This window comes from Anopheles funestus, chromosome 2RL (assembly GCF_943734845.2).
Source record: "Anopheles funestus chromosome 2RL, idAnoFuneDA-416_04, whole genome shotgun sequence".
Classification (NCBI taxonomy): Eukaryota; Metazoa; Arthropoda; class Insecta; order Diptera; family Culicidae; genus Anopheles; species Anopheles funestus.
The window spans coordinates 61,850,133-61,875,783 of NC_064598.1; the positions used below are offsets into that span (position 1 = coordinate 61,850,133).

A 25,651-nucleotide genomic window follows, 5' to 3' on the forward strand; every position below is an offset into this window, starting at 1 on the left:
ACTCCATATCATCAATATCGTTTAAGAATGCTAACATTCTGCGGACATGGAAAAACTTGCTTACTTTCAACTGGCACACATCGAACGAACGGATCTCCTGTGAAACCAAGCGAGCAGCTACATATCGGATTGTGGTTTACCACTTGACACCGAGCATTCTGTCCGCAAGTACCAGGACAAGGATCGTTGCACTTTTGACCGATGCAAGCCTTATCGAGAGCGCACTCCGAACTGACAATACATTCCGGTCGGCAATTCGGTGGCGTACCGATAAAACTTGATTGGCATGTGCATACGGCATGGCCGTTTGATTCACGGCAGATGCTATTCGGACCACAAGGGGACGGTGAGCAAGGATTGATCGGTTCATTTTGTTCTAAAATTGACAAAATGTTTAAAATATTTAATATTAAGCAATCCACAAGAGAGTGAAAGCCCATAAAAAGGGAACAACAGTCTTACTAGGTTGCTCTGGTGGACGACATTGAGTGAAAGGATCACCCGTATAACCCGGTCGGCAAGCACAACTTGGAGAATGATTAGCAACGTAGCATTCTGCGTCGATGCCACACGCACCAGGGCAAGGATCGGCGCACTTATTGTTTACACAGGCTCGCACGCGGGGACAATCGCTATTGGTAACACACTCCGGTCGACAGCCACTGTACGGATCGCCAAAGTAATCCGGCAAACATGTACATGATCCAGCGCCATTTCGTTCCTTACATACTGCATTCGATCCACAGGGCGATGGGTTGCATGGATTTCGAGGCTCTTCACGAACAGGTGTTACTACAAGAAGAAAGGTAGTCTATACATAGTTTCTAGTCCCACACCATATACATAAATATTACATGTTATTACTACTCTGTACTACAACGCACGGATTTATAGTCATTCAATCTGTAGAACTACTGTTTACAATCACATTCTGTACATCAGGTGACATTTCCGATAGCCGATAACCGATTCGTCTTGTTTATGGCGATCAGTAGCGAAAATGTCAAGAGCTATTTATATTAATATATATATATACATATACACACACATGCAAACGAACTGTACATATCTACAGAGAAAGTGAGAATTGTGCAAGCGTACACCAACTAATCTGTCATATGAAGGAATGAAATACGCTTGCACAATACTTCACATAAAGTGCGCAAAATAGAGTAGTGGGATAGTAGGAAAATGAAAAGAAATCTTACAAGGAATAACTGTACATCCAGAGAAAGGATCTCCTGTATATCCGGTTTGGCAGGAGCAGGTAGGAGAGTGTTCGATCACGTGACATACTGCATTAGGGCCGCACGATCCCGGGCAAGGATCGGCGCACTTTTCATTCATACATGCAAGATTACCAGCACATTCCGCATTGATCGTACACTCAGGCCGACAGTTCGGTGCCCGACCAACATAGTTGGGTAGGCAGGAACATGCCGGGACGTTTCCGACCGCCCTGCATTGCGAATTTGGACCGCACGGCGATGGAATGCAGGGATTCGTAGGTTCAGCTTGAACCACTTGTTCTAGAAAGAGGACAACGGAAGACGATGAAGACGGAGGACAATTATTGAGCGTAACGAACGGACGAATTCGAAGATAACCAACGTATAACTAGAAAAAGAGTTTCGCCTTACTTTCTTCCGGTACGCATCGTTCGAATGGGTCGCCCGTAAAACCGGAGGGACAGCTACAGATGGGATTATGGTTAATCACCGTGCAACGGGCATTAAAACCGCATGTTCCAGGACATGGATCCAGACACGATTGCTTAATGCAAGCCTTGTCCAGAGCGCATTCAGAGCTAACTGTACACTCTGGTCGGCAAGCCGGTGGTGTACCAATGTATTGGGCCTGGCACGAACAGACGGCATGATCGTTAACATTACGACACTGACTATATGGTCCGCAGGGCGATGGACGACAAGGATCGATAGGTGTGTGTTCAATTTCTACATTACCGAAGAAAAATAAGTAAGACTACTATTAGGACCGATGGTATTCTACCTTTGAGCATAACAAATAAGACCTACGTTTCGGTATCTCGCGACATGCTTGCGATGGGTTGCCGGTGTAGCCCGCCAAACAAGCGCAGGAAGGTGAATGGTTCATGACGAAACACTCAGCATTCAGACCGCACATTCCCGGACACGGGTCGACGCATTTGTTGTTTAAGCATGCCCGCGTATTTGCGCAATCCGAGCTGAGCATACACTCGGGACGGCACTCGTGATAAGGATCACCAAAGTAATCCTTCACACATGTGCATGAACCGGCATTGTTGCGTACGTTACAATCAGCATTAATACCACAGGGCGAAGGATTGCAAGGGTCTACAATTTCTGGTTCGCGGTATACTAGAGTTGAAGTAATTTGAAAGCGACAAGAATGATGTGATAAAAAAAGGATTTGCATCAGAGAAAACTATGTTTCGATCGGTTATTACAGTATTTTTGGGCAAATTCTTACTTATTACAAGAGCACATGAAGTGTATGGATCGCCTTCGTATCCTTCGGTACATCTACAGTTAGGCTGATGGTTTTGCACAGTACAGAGCGCATTCGAGCCACAAGATCCAGGACAAGGATCGCCGCACCGCTCGTTAATACAAGCCTTCATTGGCGTACACTGTGAGTTGGAAGTACATTCAGGGCGACAATTTGGTGCACGTCCGATGTAATTAGGAAGACAAGAGCAGGCGGCAGTATGGCCAACCGCTTTACACTGAGAATTCGGTCCACACGGAGACGGAATGCAAGGATCGGCGGGTGTTTCCTGTACAACTGGACGCCCTAGACGTCAAAAAATTACGTTCGAGAAAAGAAAATTATTAATCAACCAGACAACACGCAACTACGTCCTTTTCCTTATCCTTACGTTCTTCTGGTACACATCGCACGAAAGGATCTCCAGTAAAACCAGCCTTGCAACTGCATATCGGATTGTGGTTTACTACCTGACATCTTGCATTAAAACCGCACGTCCCTGGGCAGGGATCCGTACATTTAGTCTTGACGCATGATTTGTCTAGAGAACACTCTGAGCTGACCACACACTCGGGGCGACAGTTCGGTGGAGAACCAATAAAGTTCTGCTGGCAAGTGCACACGGCATGGTTGTTCAATACGCGACAAACGCTATTCGGACCACAAGGCGAGGGTTGACATGGTTGAACTACTGGCTCATCTCGAACTAAGTGCCGTATTCGAGTAATGAAACAAATGGGGAAAACGCATCAGTAAAAAGAATGTGTTCGCGCGAGAAAGAATTATTTTCTTCAAATGTCTTACTTTCAGGTTTGGGCCTACATTCAGTGAATGGGTTTCCTATTAATCCTGCCAAGCAAACGCAGCTCGGAGAATGATTTGCAACGTGACATTCGGCATTAACACCACATGTTCCAGGGCACGGGTCTTGACATTTGTTATTAATGCAGGCTCGAGTTCTAGGGCAATCGCTATTCATAACACACTCTGGACGACATCCAACGTACGGATCCCCAAAATATTCCGGTGCACAGGCGCATGATCCTGCACCATTACGCTCTTTGCAAATAGCATTCGCTCCACACGGGCTGGGATTACATGGCATGGGAGTTTCTTCTTGAACAACTGAAAATTGAACGATGTATTAAGGATAGGTTTTAAAGTAGCTATTACCAAACCGTTATCATTTCGAAGCAAATATGATGCGTTTTCTTAATTTTAACATTAGGATTTTAAGAAGCAAGATTCCATTTTCTCGGTGTTGGATCGAATTGGTTTAAGGCTTTAGCTGAAGCAAATACATTTTTTAATCAGCTTTCTCCGCTAAGCGAATTTATCCAATATTTTTGGTTCGATGTTCAACCTCTGAAATATTTCTTTTAAAAAGTGGTGCAAAAGTATACTTATATTATTTAAGATCTTGCACAGGTCATAACATAAATTTCATTATCGTGTTCGGTGTGTTATTACGTGTGCTGACAAATTTGTGTCTTTTGTGAGTCATGTAATACGGGTACCCATCCAACAAACGTATTTAGAATTACGAATCTATTCCCAAACAATTTCCTTAGCTTATTATCTAAAGCAAGAAGCATTATTCTTGGCTCGAAAGCTAATGTTATGCACTATTCATAAGATATTATTGCTTGCTGCCTAAACGCTTCTAAAATTTTTTTCGTTATGGCTGTCGCTGGCTTACTCTGAATGATGCTGCATCCAGCGAAAGGATCCCCACTGTAGCCTGGTGTGCAGCTACATAAAGGTTTGTGGGCAACTACCACGCATTCGGTATTTACTCCACATGATCCAAGGCAAGGATTGCGGCATTTTTCATTGATGCAGGCCAAATTCATAGGACATTCAGAATCCACGGTACATTCGGGTCTACAGTTTGGCGGACGGCCCACGTAATTAGGCAGACATGAACAAACAGCACGATTGTTGTGCACTTTGCACAAAGAATTAACTCCACATGGCGATGGTTGACATGGATTCCTGTACTCTTCCTCTAACACAGGTTGTCCTTTATCGGTTGTAAACACATACGGTTGGAAGGATTAACAAATGAAGAAAAAGGGAAATGATATTGAACAATTTATATTCAACTTGAAAGACAGCGTAACAACAGCATTTGCACTAAGCGAAAAGCTAGGAATTTTAATGCTTGGCAAGTAGCTCGCAATGTTCAGGACAAATATCTTACTTGGCTCTAGTGAACACTGCACAAACGGGTCACCGGTAAATCCAGCATTACAGCTGCAAATAGGATTGTGATTCACCATACGGCACCGTGCATTCATGCCGCATGTACCAGGGCAAGGATCAATACATCGCTGGTTCAGGCAAGCTCTATCGCGCGGACATTCTGCATTGATAAGACACTCTGGACGACAGTTGGGAGGAACACCAGAACAACTGATTTGACACGAGCACACCGGATGGCCGTCTAGCACCCTGCATATGCTGTACGGTCCGCATGGAGACGGTGAACAGGGATCAATTGGATGACGAGCGGGAAGGTCTAGTATGATAGGTGAAAGGTGTAAAACCATACCAACACGTGCAAAAGATGAAAGAAAAGAATAGAAGATGGAATGTGTGTGTATATTACACGTTAGTGAAAGTGATTCCATTTACCAGGAGTGATAGGACAGATTGTCTGGACAGATATCTTACTTTCTACCACAATAGGACGGCAAGCCTGTGATGGATTGCCTGTATAACCAGGACTACAGCTACAGTACGGCGAGTGGTTATGTACACGACATTCACTATTCGGACCGCATGTACCAAGACATGGATCAATACAGCGCATGTTAACGCATGCCTTGGATGACGGACATTCTGAACTTTGAACACATTCCGGTCGGCAGTTGACGTATGGATCACCAAAATAATTGGGCATGCATGCACACGAACCAGCACCGTTACGATCCTTGCAGATCGCATTTGATCCGCAAGGTGACGGATTGCAAGGTTCAATAACTTCATCCCGTTTAATTGCTACAAAAATGTATGGTATTATGTCATCAATGATGTAAAATAATATTAAATTATATATTTAGTTTGTTAATAGACAAAACCCGATCAGTCTACTGACACTGTCGGAGATATGCGTTAGAATATGTAACAGGAAGAAATGTTATCAAACATAACTTCCATAAGCGAATATTGAGATAGATGAAAATCATAGAATGTCAAGCACTTACCGACTGGATTGCAACCACTATATGGATCTCCTTCAAAACCATTAGCACAATAACATTCCGGCCGATGGTTGCGAGCAACACACTCCGCATTGTAGCCACACGATCCTACGCACGGATCGCGACATTTCTGGTTGAAACATGCACGATTCGACGGACAATCTTGATCCGTTTCGCACTCCGGCCTACAATTTGGTGGAGCACCCAGCATACCGGCAGCACAAGTGCACACTGCACGGTTATCAATTTCACGACATTCAGAGTACGCTCCACACGGGCTTGGCTGACAAGGATGTATCGGTTCTGCTGGTTTAGGGTAGCACTGATCGAATGGATTGCCAATCATGTCACGCTGGCAGCTGCAAAACGGTTTATGGTTGATAACTTGACACTGTGCGTTTATTCCGCACAAACCAGGACAGGGATCTTTGCATTTCAAGTTAATGCAGCTACGATCATGTGAACATTCCTCATTACTGGAGCATTCCGGTCTGCATGCCGGTGGTGTTCCTCGGTATCCCTCGGCACAGGAGCAAGTTGGTCGTCCTCCTACTACACGGCACACACTATTAGATGGACAAGAAGCACATGGATCTTTGGGTGCTACTGGTGGAGGAATATCCTTACGACAACCACGGAACGGATCACCTACGTATCCTCGGCTACATTCACATACTGGTATATGATTAGCGACGGTACAATCAGCGTTTGTACCGCATACACCTGGACACGGGTCACGGCAATGCTGATTAACACACGCTGCTTGGCTAGGGCAGTCAGAGTTCAAAACGCATTCGGGTCGACATCCGGTATTGTATGGATCTCCCAGATATGGTGTTATGCACGTACACTTTGCAGCACCGTTATGTTCACTGCATATAGCATTTTCTGCACATGGGTTCGGATAACAAACATCCCTTGGCGTGTCCTTCGGAACAGCAGAGCAACCGATGAAAGCATCTCCCTCAAATCCTGCACGGCAGCTGCAGAACGCTGAGTGTGCTACAATGTGACAGTCAGCATTCGCTCCGCAAGCGTTGGCACATGGATTTTGACACTTCTCGTTAATGCACGCCTTATCCTGGGGACACTCTGAACTCAGCACACACTCTGGTCGGCAGGCGGGCGGAGACCCAATGAAGTTTGGTTGACACGAGCACACCGGTCGCCGGCCGCGTACCTGACATAATGAGTTGGGTCCACATGGCGATGGGTCACAAGGGTTTCTTTGCTCCTTCGGTGGTTCATTCTGGCGAGACTCACAAATGACAAACGGATCACCCTGTTGGTTAGCACCGCAGCTACATATCGGATTATGGTTTAATACTTCACATCGTGCACCGACACCACACGTACCCGGGCATGGATCGGCACATTTCAGGTTGATACATGCTTTGTTTTGTGGACATTCTGCATTGATCATGCATTCTGCCTGGCAGGCGGGCGGTACTCCACGGTATCCCGGCAAGCACGAGCAGATGGCATATCCATCAGGTGTAGAGCGACATTTACTGTTCGGACCACATGGGTTAGGGTCACAAGGCGTATTATCCGGAGGAAGATATGTGCGTTCCGTGCACGCAACCAGTGCATCGCCGGTGTGCGTGGGCGGACAGTAACATATTGGCAAATGATTTACAACTTTACATTGCGCGTTTACACCACATGCATCAACACACGGATCAACGCAACGTGAGTTCACACATGCCTTACTGATCGGACAATCGGTATTAAGTACGCATTCCGGTCGGCAGCCCACTAATGGGTCTCCGTAGTAATTTTTCTTACACACACATGCCAAAACTCCGTTTTGTTGTTTACATTGTGTGTTTGCACCACAGCGTATGCTATCGCAAGTTTCTCGTGGACTTTCCTGTGGTTTGCACTGCTCGTAAGGGTTTCCGTGCATGTTTGGCGGACAATAGCAAACCGGTCGATGACGTTCTACGGTGCAGAGCGCGTTATATCCACACGATCCTGGACAAGGATCTTGACACTGTGACTGCAGACAAGCCATGTTGAACGGACAATCTGTATTCAACACACACTGTGGTCGACATCGAGGATTGTGAATAGCATCCGGGGCTACACACGGATCGCAAAGTGCTACATCGTTCCCATAGATTGAACAAATTTCTCCCGGACCACACGGATCCGACAGGCAGGGTTGTCTAGTCATATTTCTGTCCTCTGGTATCGGAACACATTGTACGAACGCATCTCCGGTGTAACCCGAAGGACATTTACACATTGGTGTATGGTAATTAACACTGCATTCCGCATTCACTCCGCAGACCGTTCCTAGTGCACAAGGTGAAACACACTTATGATTGACGCAAGATTTATCAGGTGTACAGTCGGAATTGATATCACATTCAGGTTTGCAGCCTTTACGTGGATCACCATGATAATTTGTTAGGCATTTACAAACTGGTCGTTTGTTCCTCATACTGCATCGAGCATTTGCGCCACACGGGCTAGGATTACAAGCGTCTCGAGGCCGCTCATCTAAACTGTAGCATTGAATAGCGGGATTGCCTGTCAAACCAGCGTCACAGAAACATACTGGATGATGCTTCTCTACACGACAATGAGCTCCTGTACCACATGATCCTGGACACGGATCAGAACACCGCAGTCCAATACAAGCCTTATCTGCTACACATTGGTCATCGTTGAGACATTCGAATGCATGACAACCGGTCGTCGTTGGATCTCCACTCAAACCTGGTGGGCAACGGCATCCCGGAGAACCATCCACTAGCAGCACACACTCGGCTCCAGGTGCGCATGGGTTTGGTTCGCAAACTGATTTTGGTTGCTCAACGCATCCGCCGTAAGGATCTCCAATAAAGTTCGACTTACAGTAGCACTGTTCCCTGCCTTCTGCGACATAACAATCGGAATTCGCACCACATGGTCCAGGTTGACACAGTTCCGGTGTCATAACTGGTTCGAAACAGCTGCGATATGGGTTGCCGATCATCGAATCGGGACAGTAACATACAGGATTCCGCGTAGCGTCGCATATTGCCCCAAAGCCGCATGGATTTGGATCGCACGGCGAAGAAGGTTCGACACAACCGCGAATTGTATTGGGACTTTCGATGTATCCTGGAACACAAGTACATTTTGCATAACCATTGCTCAGTATTGTGCACTGTGTGTTAGGCCCACACGGTGACGGCACGCATGGATTTTGTGGCAGTGTGCATGCGGTATGAGGTGGATTTCCTTCAAATTCTGGTAAACAGAAACACGTAGCTTTACCGTTAATTTTGCGACATCCTGAGTTGGGGCCGCATGGATTGGGAGTGCACTCATCACCTTCGGGAACTAAAGAAAAAGTTTTTTTTAGTTCAATAATGCAAATACAATTGCATAGAAATAATGAAGTATCAGTTTTCTTGTATACTTACTGCAATTCTTAAATGGATTTCCGGTTAATCCACGCGGGCAGAAGCACACAGGGTTGCCGTTGTCTATTTCGCACATTGCATTGATTCCGCATGGATTTGGATCACATGGGTTGCTTGGTGGATTGCATCCGATACGTGCATTACCACCGTACCCTGGTGGGCAACGGCAGATTGCTTTATGTTTCTTCACATCGCACATAGCATTAGGTCCACATTGGCAGGGTGATGCGCAACGTCCATTAACGCACGCTTCGTTATCGTTGCACTGACGATCAGATAGGCATTCTTGAGGCTGTGTACATTCTATGTAAGCATTACCAGCGTAACCTGGTTTGCACCGACAATCAATTCCATGGTTAACTGGATAGCAATCTGCATTATCGCCACAGGAATCGCTTTGACATGGATTAATACAGACACGGTTCAATCGATCACAAAGCTTATCCGGTGGACAATCTTCGTTGTATTGGCAAACCGAACCAACTGTGGTAACTGAAAAGTTGACTTTTAATAAGTATCGTATGTCCTATGCAAATATATATAACTTCCCGCAAATTTTCGACCATGCGTTTTATATTATCTTACCTGGAATACATTGCACAAAACCGTTGCCATGATATCCGTCGATGCAACTGCAGTCAGTACCGTGATTAGTATTGATGCAAACTGCATTCGTTGTACAAGGATTCTTTACATCACACGGTCTATGGCACACGTTTCCAACACAGGCTTCCGTAAGTGAACATTCATCATTTGTGGTGCATTGTACTGAATGGTGCAAAAATATGGAAAGAGAGTGTTTTCGTACATGTGATAAATGTGCAAATATATATACATGAAATACAAGAGACACCATTTTCGTGCCTTTGAAAGAAATTATACTAAAGATATAAAGTGATCGAAAAATTGATGATTGGAAGTGACATGATAAAGCACTTGTGTTGTGTTAAGGTTATTTTGGATTTTTAACATCTTTAATAAAATTAGAATATATGTAATTATTTGACAAAGTGGTAATTGTTTTGTGTTGCTTACTTGGCTCCAGCACTGTGCACTTGATGGTTGGATTACCCTCAAGTCCTGGGGGACATGTGCAAATAGGACGATGCATTTTAGCTTGGCATGTAGCTGTTTCCGCACAAACGCCGTCGAATAAGCAAGGATTTTCGCATAAGCCCATGTAACACGCTTCATTATCTAGACAATCGTTATCAGATTGGCAAGGCTCGGGAATTTTCGGTGACCCTGGTGGTTCTGTATTAGTTATCAATAGTGAAAAGAGTTATGAATTAGAAAAATGAATATGTTAGGAATTAGGAAAAAGCCAAAAATCAGGAAGAAACAACTCGAAAACGAAAGGAAAATATTAAAAATGTAGAATAACAGGTATAATAGTTACAAGGGAAGTTAGAAGAGTAGAATCAAGGGGAAACATCGACAGAATGAAGTTTAAGATATTTACATATTTACAGAATCAAAAATAGGTGAAGGTATAGTGGACAGATTTTAAGGCAGCTATAATACCTCTTGCACAAGGAGTGTTAGGGGGAAGGTTGGTTGAGTTACATAGTACGAAACATTGTGACTTTACACATATTTCATTCTCAGTGCACTCTTGTGTGGATTGGCAGGCTTTGGTGGCTGGTAGCAAACTTGAATTATTTTGTATTTCACTTGGATAAGTAGCGGTGGTTATTGATCCTTCAGTTGATTCATAACTCTCATCGTTTGCAGAAACAATTGTTGTGCCCATAGTAACATTGTCAGAAATTGATGTCATAGTGGTGTAATTTGTACGTGATGTAGTCAATAAGTCATGTCCTTGCAATTCCATAATATTTGTAATTGTAACATCCATTGTGTTGTATGAACGTGTTGTCTGTGCATCGTGTTGAGTTGTTCGTTCGTCAGGATACAGTGTGGTTGTGCCTGACTCAGTTGCCCTAGTAGTTTGATCATCTCGGATGGTTGACCGATCCGTAGAATCTACCGTGGTGTGTGAGATTGTTGTTTGTGTATCGTGTTGAGTTGTTCGTTCGTCAGGGTACGGTGTGGTTGTGCCTGACTCAACTCCCCTAGTAGTTTGATCATCTCGGATGGTTGACCGATCCGCAGAATCTACTGTGGTGTGTGAGATTGTTGTTTGGGTATCGTGTTGAGTTGTTCGTTCGTCAGGATACGGTGTGGTTGTGCCTGAATCAGCTACCCTAGTAGTTTGATCATCTCGGATGGTTGACCGATCCGTAGAATCAATTGTGGTGTGTGAGATTGTTGTTTGTGTATCGTGTTGAGTTGTTCGTTCGTCAGGATACGGTGTGGTTGTGCCTGACTCAGCTGCCCTAGTAGTTTGATCATCTCGGATGGATGATCGATCCGTAGAATCTACTGTGGTGTGTGAGATTGTTGTTTGTGTATCGTGTTGAGTTGTTCGTTCGTCAGGATACGGTGTGGTTGTGCCTGACTCAGCTGCGCTAGTAGTTTGATCATCTCGGATGGTTGACCGATCCGTAGAATCAATTGTGGTCTGTGAGATTGTTGTTTGTGTATCGTGTTGAGTTGTTCGTTCGTCAGGATACGGTGTCGTTGTGCCTGACTCAGCTGCCCTAGTAGTTTGATCATCTCGGATGGTTGACCGATCCGCAGAATCTACTGTGGTGTGTGAGATTGTTGTTTGGGTATCGTGTTGAGTTGTTCGTTCGTCAGAATACGGTGTGGTTATGCCTGAATCAGCTGCCCTAGTAGTTTGATCATCTCGGATGGTTGACCGATCCGCAGAATCTACTGTGGTGTGTGAGATTGTTGTTTGGGTATCGTGTTGAGTTGTTCGTTCGTCAGGGAACGGTGTGGTTCTGCCTGACTCAACTCCCCTAGTAGTTTGATCATCTCGGATGGTTGACCGATCCGCAGAATCTACTGTGGTGTGTGAGATTGTTGTTTGTGTATCGTGTTGAGTTGTTTGCTCGTCAGGATACGGTGTCGTTGTGCCTGACTCAGCTGCCCTAGTAGTTTGATCATCTCGGATGGTTGACCGATCCGTAGAATCTACTGTAGTGTATGAGATTGTTGTTTGGGTATCGTGTTGAGTTGTTCGTTCGTCAGGATACGGTGTGGTTGTGCCTGACTCAGCTGCCCTAGTAGTTTGATCATCTCGGATGGTTGACCGATCCGCAGAATCTACCGTGGTGTGTGAGATTGTTGTTTGGGTATCGTGTTGAGTTGTTCGTTCGTCAGGATACGGTGTGGTTGTGCCTGACTCAGCTGCCCTAGTAGTTTGATCATCTCGGATGGTTGACCGATCCGTAGAATCTACTGTGGTGTATGAGATTGTTGTTTGTGTATCGTGTTGAGTTGTTTGCTCGTCGGGATACGGTGTGGTTGTGCCTGACTCAGCTGCCCTAGTAGTTTGATCATCTCGGATGGTTGACCGATCCGCAGAATCTACTGTGGTGTGTGAGATTGTTGTTTGGGTATCGTGTTGAGTTGTTCGTTCGTCAGGATACGGTGTGGTTGTGCCTGAATCAGCTACCCTAGTAGTTTGATCATCTCGGATGGTTGACCGATCCGTAGAATCAATTGTGGTGTGTGAGATTGTTGTTTGTGTATCGTGTTGAGTTGTTCGTTCGTCAGGATACGGTGTGGTTGTGCCTGACTCAGCTGCCCTAGTAGTTTGATCATCTCGGATGGATGATCGATCCGTAGAATCTACTGTGGTGTGTGAGATTGTTGTTTGTGTATCGTGTTGAGTTGTTCGTTCGTCAGGATACGGTGTGGTTGTGCCTGAATCAGCTGCGCTAGTAGTTTGATCATCTCGGATGGTTGACCGATCCGTAGAATCAATTGTGGGCTGTGAGATTGTTGTTTGTGTATCGTGTTGAGTTGTTCGTTCGTCAGGATACGGTGTGGTTGTGCCTGACTCAGCTGCCCTAGTAGTTTGATCATCTCGGATGGTTGACCGATCCGTAGAATCTACCGTGGTGTGTGAGATTGTTGTTTGTGTATCGTGTTGAGTTGTTCGTTCGTCAGGGTACGGTGTGGTTGTGCCTGACTCAACTCCCCTAGTAGTTTGATCATCTCGGATGGTTGACCGATCCGCAGAATCTACTGTGGTGTGTGAGATTGTTGTTTGGGTATCGTGTTGAGTTGTTCGTTCGTCAGGATACGGTGTGGTTGTGCCTGAATCAGCTACCCTAGTAGTTTGATCATCTCGGATGGTTGACCGATCCGTAGAATCAATTGTGGTGTGTGAGATTGTTGTTTGTGTATCGTGTTGAGTTGTTCGTTCGTCAGGATACGGTGTGGTTGTGCCTGACTCAGCTGCCCTAGTAGTTTGATCATCTCGGATGGATGATCGATCCGTAGAATCTACTGTGGTGTGTGAGATTGTTGTTTGTGTATCGTGTTGAGTTGTTCGTTCGTCAGGATACGGTGTGGTTGTGCCTGACTCAGCTGCGCTAGTAGTTTGATCATCTCGGATGGTTGACCGATCCGTAGAATCAATTGTGGTCTGTGAGATTGTTGTTTGTGTATCGTGTTGAGTTGTTCGTTCGTCAGGATACGGTGTCGTTGTGCCTGACTCAGCTGCCCTAGTAGTTTGATCATCTCGGATGGTTGACCGATCCGCAGAATCTACTGTGGTGTGTGAGATTGTTGTTTGGGTATCGTGTTGAGTTGTTCGTTCGTCAGAATACGGTGTGGTTATGCCTGAATCAGCTGCCCTAGTAGTTTGATCATCTCGGATGGTTGACCGATCCGTAGAATCAATTGTGGTGTGTGAGATTGTTGTTTGTGTATCGTGTTGAGTTGTTCGTTCGTCAGGATACGGTGTGGTTGTGCCTGACTCAGCTGCCCTAGTAGTTTGATCATCTCGGATGGATGATCGATCCGTAGAATCTACTGTGGTGTGTGAGATTGTTGTTTGTGTATCGTGTTGAGTTGTTCGTTCGTCAGGATACGGTGTGGTTGTGCCTGACTCAGCTGCCCTAGTAGTTTGATCATCTCGGATGGTTGACCGATCCGCAGAATCTAGTGTGGTGTGTGAGATTGTTGTTTGTGTATCGTGTTGAGTTGTTCGTTCGTCAGGATACGGTGTGGTTGTGCCTGACTCAGCTGCCCTAGTAGTTTGATCATCTCGGATGGTTGACCGATCCGTAGAATCTACTGTGGTGTGTGAGATTGTTGTTTGGGTATCGTGTTGAGTTGTTTGTTCGTCAGGATACGGTGTGGTTGTGCCTGAATCAGCTGCCCTAGTAGTTTTATCATCTCGGATGGTTGACCGATCCGTAGAATCTACCGTGGTGTGTGAGATTGTTGTTTGGGTATCGTGTTGAGTTGTTCGTTCGTCAGGATACGGTGTGGTTGTGCCTGAATCAGCTGCCCTAGTAGTTTGATCATCTCGGATGGTTGACCGATCCGTAGAATCTACCGTGGTGTGTGAGATTGTTGTTTGTGTATCGTGTTGAGTTGTTCGTTCGTCAGGATACGGTGTGGTTGTGCCTGACTCAGCTGCCCTAGTAGTTTGATCATCTCGGATGGATGACCGATCCGTAGAATCTACTGTGGTGTATGAGATTGTTGTTTGTGTATCTTGTTGAGTTGTTTGCTCGTCGGGATACGGTGTGGTTGTGCCTGACTCAGCTGCCCTAGTAGTTTGATCATCTCGGATGGTTGACCGATCCGCAGAATCTACTGTGGTGTGTGAGATTGTTGTTTGGGTATCGTGTTGAGTTGTTCGCTCGTCAGGATACGGTGTGGTTGTGCCTGACTCAGCTGCCCTAGTAGTTTGATCATCTCGGATGGATGACCGATCCGTAGAATCTACTGTGGTGTATGAGATTGTTGTTTGTGTATCTTGTTGAGTTGTTTGCTCGTCGGGATACGGTGTGGTTGTGCCTGACTCAGCTGCCCTAGTAGTTTGATCATCTCGGATGGTTGACCGATCCGCAGAATCTACTGTGGTGTGTGAGATTGTTGTTTGTGTATCATGTTGAGTTGTTTGCTCGTCAGGATACGGTGTGGTTGTGCCTGAATCAGCTGCCCTAGTAGTTTGATCATCTCGGATGGTTGACCGATCCGTAGAATCTACCGTGGTGTGTGAGATTGTTGTTTGGGTATCGTGTTGAGTTGTTCGTTCGTCAGGATACGGTGTGGTTGTGCCTGACTCAACTCCCCTAGTAGTTTGATCATCTCGGATGGTTGACCGATCCGTGGAATCTGCTGTGGTCTGTGAGATTGTTGTTTGGGTATCGTGTTGAGTTGTTCGTTCGTCAGGATACGGTGTGGTTGTGCCTGACATAACTCCCCTAGTTGTTTGAACATCTCGGATGGTTGACCGATCCGTAGAATCTACTGTGGTCTGTGAGATTGTTGTTTGGGTATCGTGTTGAGTTGTTCGTTCGTCAGGATACGGTGTGGTTGTGCCTGACTCAGCTGCCCTAGTAGTTTGATCATCTCGGATGGTTGACCGATCCGTAGAATCAATTGTGGTGTGTGAGATTGTTGTTTGTGTATGATGTTGAGTTGTTTGTTCGTCAGGATACGGCGTGATTGTGCCTGACCCAGCTTCCCTGGTAGTTTGATCATCTCGGATGGTTGACCGATCCGTAGAAACAATTGTGGTCTGTGAGATTGTTGTTTGTGTATCGTTTTGAACTGTTCGTTCGTCAGGATACGGTGTGGTTGTGCCTGACTCAGCTGCGCTAGTAGTTTGATCATCTCGGATGGTTAACCGATCCGTAGAATCTACTGTGGTGTGTGAGATTGTTGTTTGTGTATCGTGTTGAGTTGTTCGTTCGTCAGGATACGGTGTCGTTGTGCCTGACGCAGCTGCGCTAGTAGTTTGATCATCTCGGATGGTTGACCGATCCGTAGAATCTACTGTGGTGTATGAGATTGTTGTTTGGGTATCGTGTTGAGTTGTTCGTTCGTCAGGATACGGTGTGGTTGTGCCTGACATAACTCCCCTAGTTGTTTGAACATCTCGGATGGTTGACCGATCCGTAGAATCTACTGTGGTCTGTGAGATTGTTGTTTGGGTATCGTGTTGAGTTGTTCGTTCGTCAGGATACGGTGTGGTTGTGCCTGACTCAGCTGCCCTAGTAGTTTGATCATCTCGGATGGATGACCGATCCGTAGAATCTACTGTGGTGTGTGAGATTGTTGTTTGGGTATCGTGTTGAGTTGTTCGTTCGTCAGGATACGGTGTGGTTGTGCCTGACTCAGCTGCCCTAGTAGTTTGATCATCTCGGATGGTTGACCGATCCGTAGAATCAATTGTGGTGTGTGAGATTGTTGTTTGTGTATGATGTTGAGTTGTTTGTTCGTCAGGATACGGCGTGATTGTGCCTGACCCAGCTTCCCTGGTAGTTTGATCATCTCGGATGGTTGACCGATCCGTAGAAGCAATTGTGGTCTGTGAGATTGTTGTTTGTGTATCGTTTTGAACTGTTCGTTCGTCAGGATACGGTGTGGTTGTGCCTGACTCAGCTGCGCTAGTAGTTTGATCATCTCGGATGGTTAACCGATCCGTAGAATCTACTGTGGTCTGTGAGATTGTTGTTTGGGTATCGTGTTGAGTTGTTCGTTCGTCAGGATACGGTGTGGTTGTGCCTGACTCAGCTGCCCGAGTAGTTTGATCATCTCGGATGGTTGACCGATCCGTAGAATCAATTGTGGTGTGTGAGATTGTTGTTTGTGTATGATGTTGAGTTGTTTGTTCGTCAGGATACGGTGTGGTTGTGCCTGACTCAGCTGCCCTAGTAGTTTGATCATCTCGGATGGTTGACCGATCCGCAGAATCTACTGTGGTGTGTGAGATTGTTGTTTGTGTATCGTGTTGAGTTGTTCGTTCGTCAGGATACGGTGTGGTTGTGCCTGACACAACTCCCCTAGTAGTTTGATCATTTCGGATGGTTGACCGATCCGTAAAATCTACGGTAGTGTATGAGATTGTTGTTTGTGTATCGTGTTGAGTTGTTCGTTCGTCAGGATACGGTATCGTTGTGCCTGACTCAACTCCCCTAGTAGTTTGATCATCTCGGATGGTTGACCGATCCGTAGAATCAATTGTGGTGTGTGATATTGTTGTTTGTGTATCATTTTGAACTGTTCGTTCGTCAGGATACGGTGTGGTTGTGCCTGACTCAGCTGCCCTAGTAGTTTGATCATCTCGAATGATTGACCGATCCGTAGAATCTACTGTAGTGTGTGAGATTGTTGTTTGTGTATCATGTTGAGTTGTTTGCTCGTCGGGATACGGCGTGATTGTGCCTGACTCAACTCCCCTAGTAGTTTGATCATCTCGGATGGTTGACCGATCCGTAAAATCTACGGTAGTGTATGAGATTGTTGTTTGTGTATCGTGTTGAGTTGTTTGCTCGTCAGGATACGGTGTGGTTGTGCCTGAATCAGCTGCCCTAGTAGTTTGATCATCTCGGATGGTTGACCGATCCGTAGAATCTACTGTGGTGTGTGAGATTGTTGTTTGTGTATCGTGTTGAGTTGTTCGTTCGTCGGGATACGGCGTGATTGTGCCTGACTCAACTCCCCTAGTAGTTTGATCATCTCGGATGGTTGACCGATCCGTAGAATCAATTGTGGTGTGTGATATTGTTGTTTGTGTATCATTTTGAACTGTTCGTTCGTCAGGATACGGTGTGGTTGTGTCTGACTCAGCTGCCCTATTAGTTTGATCATCTCGAATGATTGACCGATCCGCAGAATCTACTGTGGTGTGTGAGATTGTTGTTTGTGTATCATGTTGAGTTGTTCGTTCGTCGAGATGCGACGTGATTGTGCCTGACTCAGCTTCCCTAGTAGTTTGATCATCTCGGATGGTTGACCGATCCGTAGAATCAATTGTGGTGTGTGAGATTGTTGTTTGTGTATGATGTTGAGTTGTTCGTTCGTCAGGATACGGTGTGGTTGTGCCTAACTCAGCTGCCCTAGTAGTTTGATCATCTCGGATGGTTGACCGATCCGTAGAATCAATTGTGGTGTGTGAGATTGTTGTTTGTGTATCATTTTGAACTGTTCGTTCGTCAGGATACGGTGTGGTTGTGCCTGACTCAGCTGCCCTATTAGTTTGATCATCTCGGATGGTTGACCGATCCGCAGAATCTACTGTGGTGTGTGAGATTGTTGTTTGTGTATCATGTTGAGTTGTTTGCTCGTCGGGATACGGCGTGATTGTGCCTGACTCAACTCCCCTAGTAGTTTGATCATCTCGGATGGTTGACCGATCCGTAAAATCTACGGTAGTGTATGAGATTGTTGTTTGTGTATCGTGTTGAGTTGTTTGCTCGTCAGGATACGGTGTGGTTGTGCCTGAATCAGCTGCCCTAGTAGTTTGATCATCTCGGATGGTTGACCGATCCGTAGAATCTACCGTGGTGTGTGAGATTGTTGTTTGGGTATCGTGTTGAGTTGTTCGTTCGTCAGGATACGGTGTGGTTGTGCCTGAATCAGCTGCCCTAGTAGTTTGATCATCTCGGATGGTTGACCGATCCGTAGAATCTACCGTGGTGTGTGAGATTGTTGTTTGGGTATCGTGTTGAGTTGTTCGTTCGTCAGGATACGGTGTGATTGTGCCTGACTCAACTCTCCTAGTAGTTTGATCATCTCGGATGGATGACCGATCCGTAGAATCTACTGTGGTGTGTGAGATTGTTGTTTGTGTATCATGTTGAGTTGTTTGTTCGTCGGGATACGGCGTGATTGTGCCTGACTCAACTCCCCTAGTAGTTTGATCATCTCGGATGGTTGACCGATCCGTAAAATCTACGGTAGTGTATGAGATTGTTGTTTGTGTATCGTGTTGAGTTGTTTGCTCGTCAGGATACGGTGTGGTTGTGCCTGAATCAGCTGCCCTAGTAGTTTGATCATCTCGGATGGTTGACCGATCCGTAGAATCTACTGTGGTGTGTGAGATTGTTGTTTGTGTATCGTGTTGAGTTGTTCGTTCGTCGGGATACGGCGTGATTGTGCCTGACTCAACTCCCCTAGTAGTTTGATCATCTCGGATGGTTGACCGATCCGTAGAATCAATTGTGGTGTGTGATATTGATGTTTGTGTATCATTTTGAACTGTTCGTTCGTCAGGATACGGTGTGGTTGTGCCTGACTCAGCTGCCCTATTAGTTTGATCATCTCGAATGATTGACCGATCCGTAGAATCTACTGTAGTGTGTGAGATTGTTGTTTGGGTATCGTGTTGAGTTGTTCGTTCGTCGAGATGCGACGTGATTGTGCCTGACTCAGCTTCCCTAGTAGTTTGATCATCTCGGATGGTTGACCGATCCGTAGAATCAATTGTGGTGTGTGAGATTGTTGTTTGTGTATGATGTTGAGTTGTTCGTTCGTCAGGATACGGTGTGGTTGTGCCTAACTCAGCTGCCCTAGTAGTTTGATCATCTCGGATGGTTGACCGATCCGTAGAATCAATTGTGGTGTGTGAGATTGTTGTTTGTGTATCATTTTGAACTGTTCGTTCGTCAGGATACGGTGTGGTTGTGCCTGACTCAGCTGCCCTATTAGTTTGATCATCTCGGATGGTTGACCGATCCGCAGAATCTACTGTGGTGTGTGAGATTGTTGTTTGTGTATCATGTTGAGTTGTTTGCTCGTCGGGATACGGCGTGATTGTGCCTGACTCAACTCCCCTAGTAGTTTGATCATCTCGGATGGTTGACCGATCCGTAAAATCTACGGTAGTGTATGAGATTGTTGTTTGTGTATCGTGTTGAGTTGTTTGCTCGTCAGGATACGGTGTGGTTGTGCCTGAATCAGCTGCCCTAGTAGTTTGATCATCTCGGATGGTTGACCGATCCGTAGAATCTACCGTGGTGTGTGAGATTGTTGTTTGTGTATCGTGTTGAGTTGTTCGTTCGTCAGGATACGGTGTGGTTGTGCCTGACTCAGCTGCCCTAGTAGTTTGATCATCTCGGATGGTTGACCGATCCGTAGAATCTACTGTGGTGTGTGAGATTGTTGTTTGTGTATCTTGTTGAGTCGTTCGATCGCCAGGATACGGCGTGGTTGGACCTGTGATCGGTTTTTGTGAGTATAACCAATTTTTTATTGTCATGGGTGTGGTTGTGATAGTCATTTCGTCTGGCTTGGTAGCATTAGTCATTTGGTTGTCTGAGTCTGGTGGGGAATTGTGCTCGTCATGTTTATTGATAGATTGCTTAATTGTTGAATGGGCAATTGTTTCAGTGGTGCTCTTCTCAAACTCATTTAATTCTTCATCTGCGGTTGTTGTTTCAATGTTATTAGAAGTTGCTGTTGCATTCGGAGCAGTTGTAAATTCGCTTGGGTCAGTTGTTAGATGTTCCATAACACTTTCAGGCAAAGGCGTTGTTATTGCTGTGATTGTTACGTTGTTAACGGTTTGCGTATGCCCTCCTTCGACAAATATATTTGTATCTGTGCTATTTACATCTGCATAAGTGTCGGTGGTTGTGTGTTGGTCTGTGTTATTCATTTTTTTTAGATATAAAACAAAACAAAATTAACTCTTATTTTCATTTTCATATGTACATGATATGTATATGTTTAATTGTAGTTAATGTTGTGGCTGTAAAATGTATGATTGTATGGTATTTATATGTGGTGTTTTAAAGTATGCTAAAGAACAAAAATGAAAATTTTGTGTAGATGTGTTTGTTAGATTTTTGAGACTTTTAGCATAAGTTTAATCGTCTCTCTTTTGTTTTGTTTTGAATGTCGATCTGATCGTGTAGTGTAGTGATAAAATAATGCAATAGTGAAGATAAGTAAGTGAAATTAAAAAGCACATTGCGTCTAATAATAATGTTATCATACCGAAAACTTACGATCACGATGACTAATTCTTGTAGAAATTCCACTACATAAGCATAGCGACAGAATACAAGCAAGCCAGAAGAAGAGTGGGGTTCGAACTAGCTAACTAAGAATGGGACTATAAATGAGGCTAGAGTATTGAAAATGTATGTATCTGAATATCGAATGGAAAATAACCATCCTTAGCTCGGGGAGGAGGTTTGTGAATATACGCTTCGTAGTGAGCAATGAAAACATGGCATTTTTATCATACCGATGGGTGTAAATATAGATGGAAATGTGAGTCGCTCAAAATACTTACCCTTGACGCAACCTCCAGTAATAGGATCACATGGAATGCCTGGCGGACAATGCTCACAACCCGTTGTACGGTCGGTGTCCTTTTGCACACAGTTACACCCATCACACAGCAACCCACGACCACAGTCTGCTGCCTTTTCACATTGGCATACTATAAACGTGAAATAGCACAATAAAATGTCAAAATTACTAGCATACGTGATATTGATATAAAAAATATACATACGTTTTACACAAACTGTTTCATGATTTTGCACTTCACATTCTTCTCCAACATCGCAAGGATTACCAGATCGACATGGATCAACGCAAATGCCGTTGATGCACGATCTTTCCAAAGGACACTCGTTGCTATGTCTACATCCTAGTTCTGGAAGTTACAAAGGAAATATATTAGCGAATATAATGACATCGGCGCAACATTAAATATCTCTTTTAAATGAGGATCATTAAATCTCAATTGATCGAGAAAGTATAATCCTTATGAATATAATAAAATATAAATACTGAATTTGTATATATTGAAACATAAACCAAAAGTAAAGCCACACCCATGCAAATGCTTGCAAATTAATGCCATTTAGGTGAATAAGCTAAGCTAAGGGATAATAATTAAACAAATGTTTTAATATCACCTTCACCGCGAATTAAAAATGCTATGCAATACCAGAATATACGAAACCGAAATAGTAAACATATACGCAAAACAGATGCGTTCACATATATTTGGCTACACATGTACAATAAAAAATACATTCATCAGCATACACTACTCGTTCCATGTTTCCCATTAATTACACTACACACTACATTTGTCACTATTCATTTGTTTCCGATGAAGAAGAATAATTTATGGTACTCTGATCTCAGAAGAGTTTATCATGCGGCTGCAGTGGTCCGTTCTGCAGTAAGGTGATGTCTTTGTATGGGAGCCATTGGATGAAACAAATTCCATATAGCAGTACGCAACGCCCATGACGGAAAAAGAAAGATGATTCAAAATACGATAATGAGAGCATTGCCAATGCAATGCCGGATCGATTGTATGTTGTTCTTCAACTCTAACCAGACAAACACCGGTTTTATCGGTACGTGGATCAGCAGTGCAGCACCAACAAAGCTAATACGTTCGCAGTAAATCTTCGAATCGCGGAATGATAGATTCTACTGAAATAGTGGAACACTGAAGGATCATGACAGTGAGCATGATCGCAGTCAGTGAAAAGGACAGGACAGAATAGTCGAGAAAGTTTCTAAATGTGTTGACTACTGCAGAACAGGATCGCTGCAAAGCAAAGCACCTGTTCTGCTGGTTTCTAGCAACACTACGAAGATAGTGATGGTTTAAAAAATAGCATGAAATCGCATCACATATACGGGCTCTGATCAACTTCCGCTACACTGTTTGGTATTGTTGTCAGCATAGCTTTGGTCAATTATGTTTCTTTGGCATGCAGGTGATTGCGATTGATAGATTCAAACCCATCTAGCGTGCAAGACATGCAAAGGTACAAACATACGTTGAAACTATCCAGATTGGAAATGGAAATGACGACAGAATTGCACAATTCGCAAGATTACCGCTTACAATCCACGAACCGAATCGAACTGGCTGCCTACTAAACAGGATAGATAGTTGGTTGCGTTGGATGATTTTTGTGGTGTTTTGGAATATATTACCTGATTTTTTCATACAATCAACGTTGTAACCGGTATCGGTATCGCTATTGCACAAGCACATAGGAGCATGGTTTAAGGTTTGACAAGGAACATCCTGAGGGCATGGATTAAACCGAGTACACGGATCGATGCAGATGTTACCAAAGCATGTTTCATTTGCATTGCAATCGTGTTCTGTGCGACACTGTATGACTTCAAAAATTGGTTCCGCCGTTGTACCCTGTGGTTCTGTGTCGTACGGTTTGGTTGAGTTCGTTGCTAGCAAAGTCGTGTTTACGGCCACAGTCGTTTCTATGGTCGTCGCTATCGACGTGCTCTCTTCATCTATGTAATCCTCGCCATCATACCCGGATGTTGAAAGCGGTAAGCTACGATCATCCAATATGTACTGTTCGGTGGTGGTAGTAATATCTGCTAAAGTAGTCATGCTGGTAGTGCTCGTTTTCTTTCCCAAGGGAGTAACAGTGGCCTCACTGTTTTGCATGAATTCGTAATGCTTGGAAGTGGAAGAAAGCTCAACGAAATAATCATCAATCGGTGTCGTTACTGTTGGCTGCTGTTCTGTATCCTCCAAATCAGTGGATTTACGATCCTGTTTCGTCAGTGTATCTGCATGATTATTGGGTTTATCTGTCGAATGGTTCATTTTCGGAATAACCGTAGCAGTAGACAAACTGACTTCATCTGTGTTCTCAGACGTGTTGCCTTCGGTGGGTGTCGTAGCCGCATGTTGCGGCTCTGGCGTTGTACGTGTACCATCAGTTTGCGTATTTGGGAAAATGGTTGAAAACGAATCGTGAGTTGCTTTACCATCATTGTCTACGATTCCATCTTTTGAAGTTGAATTAGCAATATTATTTATGTCTATTGAGTCATTTTGATTGGTATTTATTGATAATGTAGTTAAATCTTCTTCTGGTACTACTGTGCTTGATGCAATTGGTTCACTGCTTATTGTAGTGGCAGTATCAGCAGTTTCAACTGTGGTAAACTCATCTGATCGATCAATTTTGTGTCCATCATAGTACTCCTCAGGATATTCAGTCGTACCTTCAGGCATCAGCGTGACAGAAGTGTTACTCTTAATGCCGTCCAATGGTAAACACCGTTTGGATGGATTCCCGGTGTAACCGGAAGGACAGGAACAAATAGGAATGTGTGCTTTCACTGTGCAAAGCGCCCGTTCACCACAACCAGACCTACAAGGATCAACGCAAAGGTCGACTAAACAGTGCAATTTTTCGCCGCAATCGGAGTGCTCCGAACAGTTGACAATCTTCATGTCATGAGTTTTTTCTCCTTCATTTTCATCTTTTTCAACAGCTGTGAAAGTAAGGTGTAAGTAGTTGGTGTGAGGTTACAAGAAAATACACATAATTATAAATCAATATGTAAATAATGTACACATTTTTACATTTTAACACAATGAAGAATTGAATTGAAGAGAGAGAAGTAGAGAAAGGCAGTGGCAAAAATGATTATAATTTAAGGTTTAAGGGAAAACAAATCGATAGTGGGTACAGTGAAGAGGAGGCAGAACGCAACAGTATAATATTTCAGTTGCTACCGATAAAACAGCACGATAAGGGTGGCCACAGATGTTGAATAAATGGCATGATTAATTATCGGCTATGATATTGAGTCAAGTACAGAGATTATATACAAACATGCACCATTGACATGACTAAAATTGGTGCTAGTAGCATTAGAGTACAATTTTAGAACACATAATGCAAGATATAAGCAGATAGTTGTACAGTACACAGCGACAGAAAGAAGGATGAGTGATTGCATATTGGAAAACAGACGATTCAGATAGACAGACAGACAGACAGACAGACAGACGGACAGACAGAAACGATAGGCTGATACAGTATCTAACATGCTGCAAAAACGATGTAACAGCATGTTGTAGAAGTGGGTCGAAATATATCGTTCGAGAATGCTATCAGCGTTGTTTTGATTTAAATTGTACTGAGAACAACTGTTCGACCCATTACTGTCGATTTACGTCCAAGTTGTGCGCGAAGATAGACAGATGAATATGTTTTTTGTACACAGGAAAATGTTGAAGTGTAGGATAAGGATATGTCAGGAATGAAGGATAATAAGAGACCGATGAAAGGCATGAGCGTGTGTGAATGTTTGTGCAACAGTGACCGTAATGTACAGCAAGTTCGATATTTGCGCTGCAACGGAGCTTTACGAATCTTGTTCTATTCTATTAATCGTTATAAGTAACTCCGAACAGTGCTGTTTATTCACTGATAACAACTGTTCTGATAAGATGAAGGCTGATAGCATCAGATAATTAAAGATAGTAGGAAATTGGAAAGACCAACATAGGAAAGAGAAGAAGATAATGTAGACATATCTAACATACTTTGCAAATGTATGGAAATGAAATAATGTATAATTAGCTAAATTGAAATGGTACAACTTTAAAAAGAATTTCAGCCAATGTGTAAACATCCATTTGCTCAAGCAAAAATAATTCATCACAAAAGTGATAATCAAAACTCCCGCGGAGTGTACCGAATGTTGAGAGGAATTTGAAATATTGTTACAGAACAAAAACATACAAATAGAGGAAGTAATTTTCAAAATAAAAAGTTTACAAAAGAGTAAAAACGCCGAATGAAAAGTTTTGCATGTACTGCAAAAATGAAAATAACATGAATGAAAAAAGGAGCAGTGAGAGAGAAAATTGAAATAATTTCAATAGTGTCGCTGGAA

General features: G+C 44.1%; 1 protein-coding gene across 1 annotated transcript in view; it reads right to left on the reverse strand.

Moving 5' to 3' along the window:
* LOC125762678 (uncharacterized) overlaps positions 1-25,651 on the reverse strand; it is a 146,052-nt gene that overhangs the window by 41,979 nt on the left and 78,422 nt on the right. The window contains exons 18-34 of the mRNA XM_049425058.1: positions 21,462-21,605; positions 21,237-21,386; positions 10,151-10,369; positions 9,701-9,883; positions 9,116-9,607; positions 5,700-9,032; positions 5,167-5,493; positions 4,694-5,011; positions 4,190-4,513; positions 3,295-3,615; positions 2,882-3,196; positions 2,473-2,796; positions 2,037-2,360; positions 1,641-1,955; positions 1,209-1,529; positions 463-792; positions 65-376 (exon numbers count right to left, since the gene is read on the reverse strand). Of these exons, the coding sequence (XP_049281015.1) occupies positions 65-376; positions 463-792; positions 1,209-1,529; positions 1,641-1,955; positions 2,037-2,360; positions 2,473-2,796; positions 2,882-3,196; positions 3,295-3,615; positions 4,190-4,513; positions 4,694-5,011; positions 5,167-5,493; positions 5,700-9,032; positions 9,116-9,607; positions 9,701-9,883; positions 10,151-10,369; positions 21,237-21,386; positions 21,462-21,605 (8,052 nt within the window). The remainder of the gene's footprint in view (positions 1-64; positions 377-462; positions 793-1,208; positions 1,530-1,640; positions 1,956-2,036; positions 2,361-2,472; positions 2,797-2,881; positions 3,197-3,294; positions 3,616-4,189; positions 4,514-4,693; positions 5,012-5,166; positions 5,494-5,699; positions 9,033-9,115; positions 9,608-9,700; positions 9,884-10,150; positions 10,370-21,236; positions 21,387-21,461; positions 21,606-25,651) is intronic.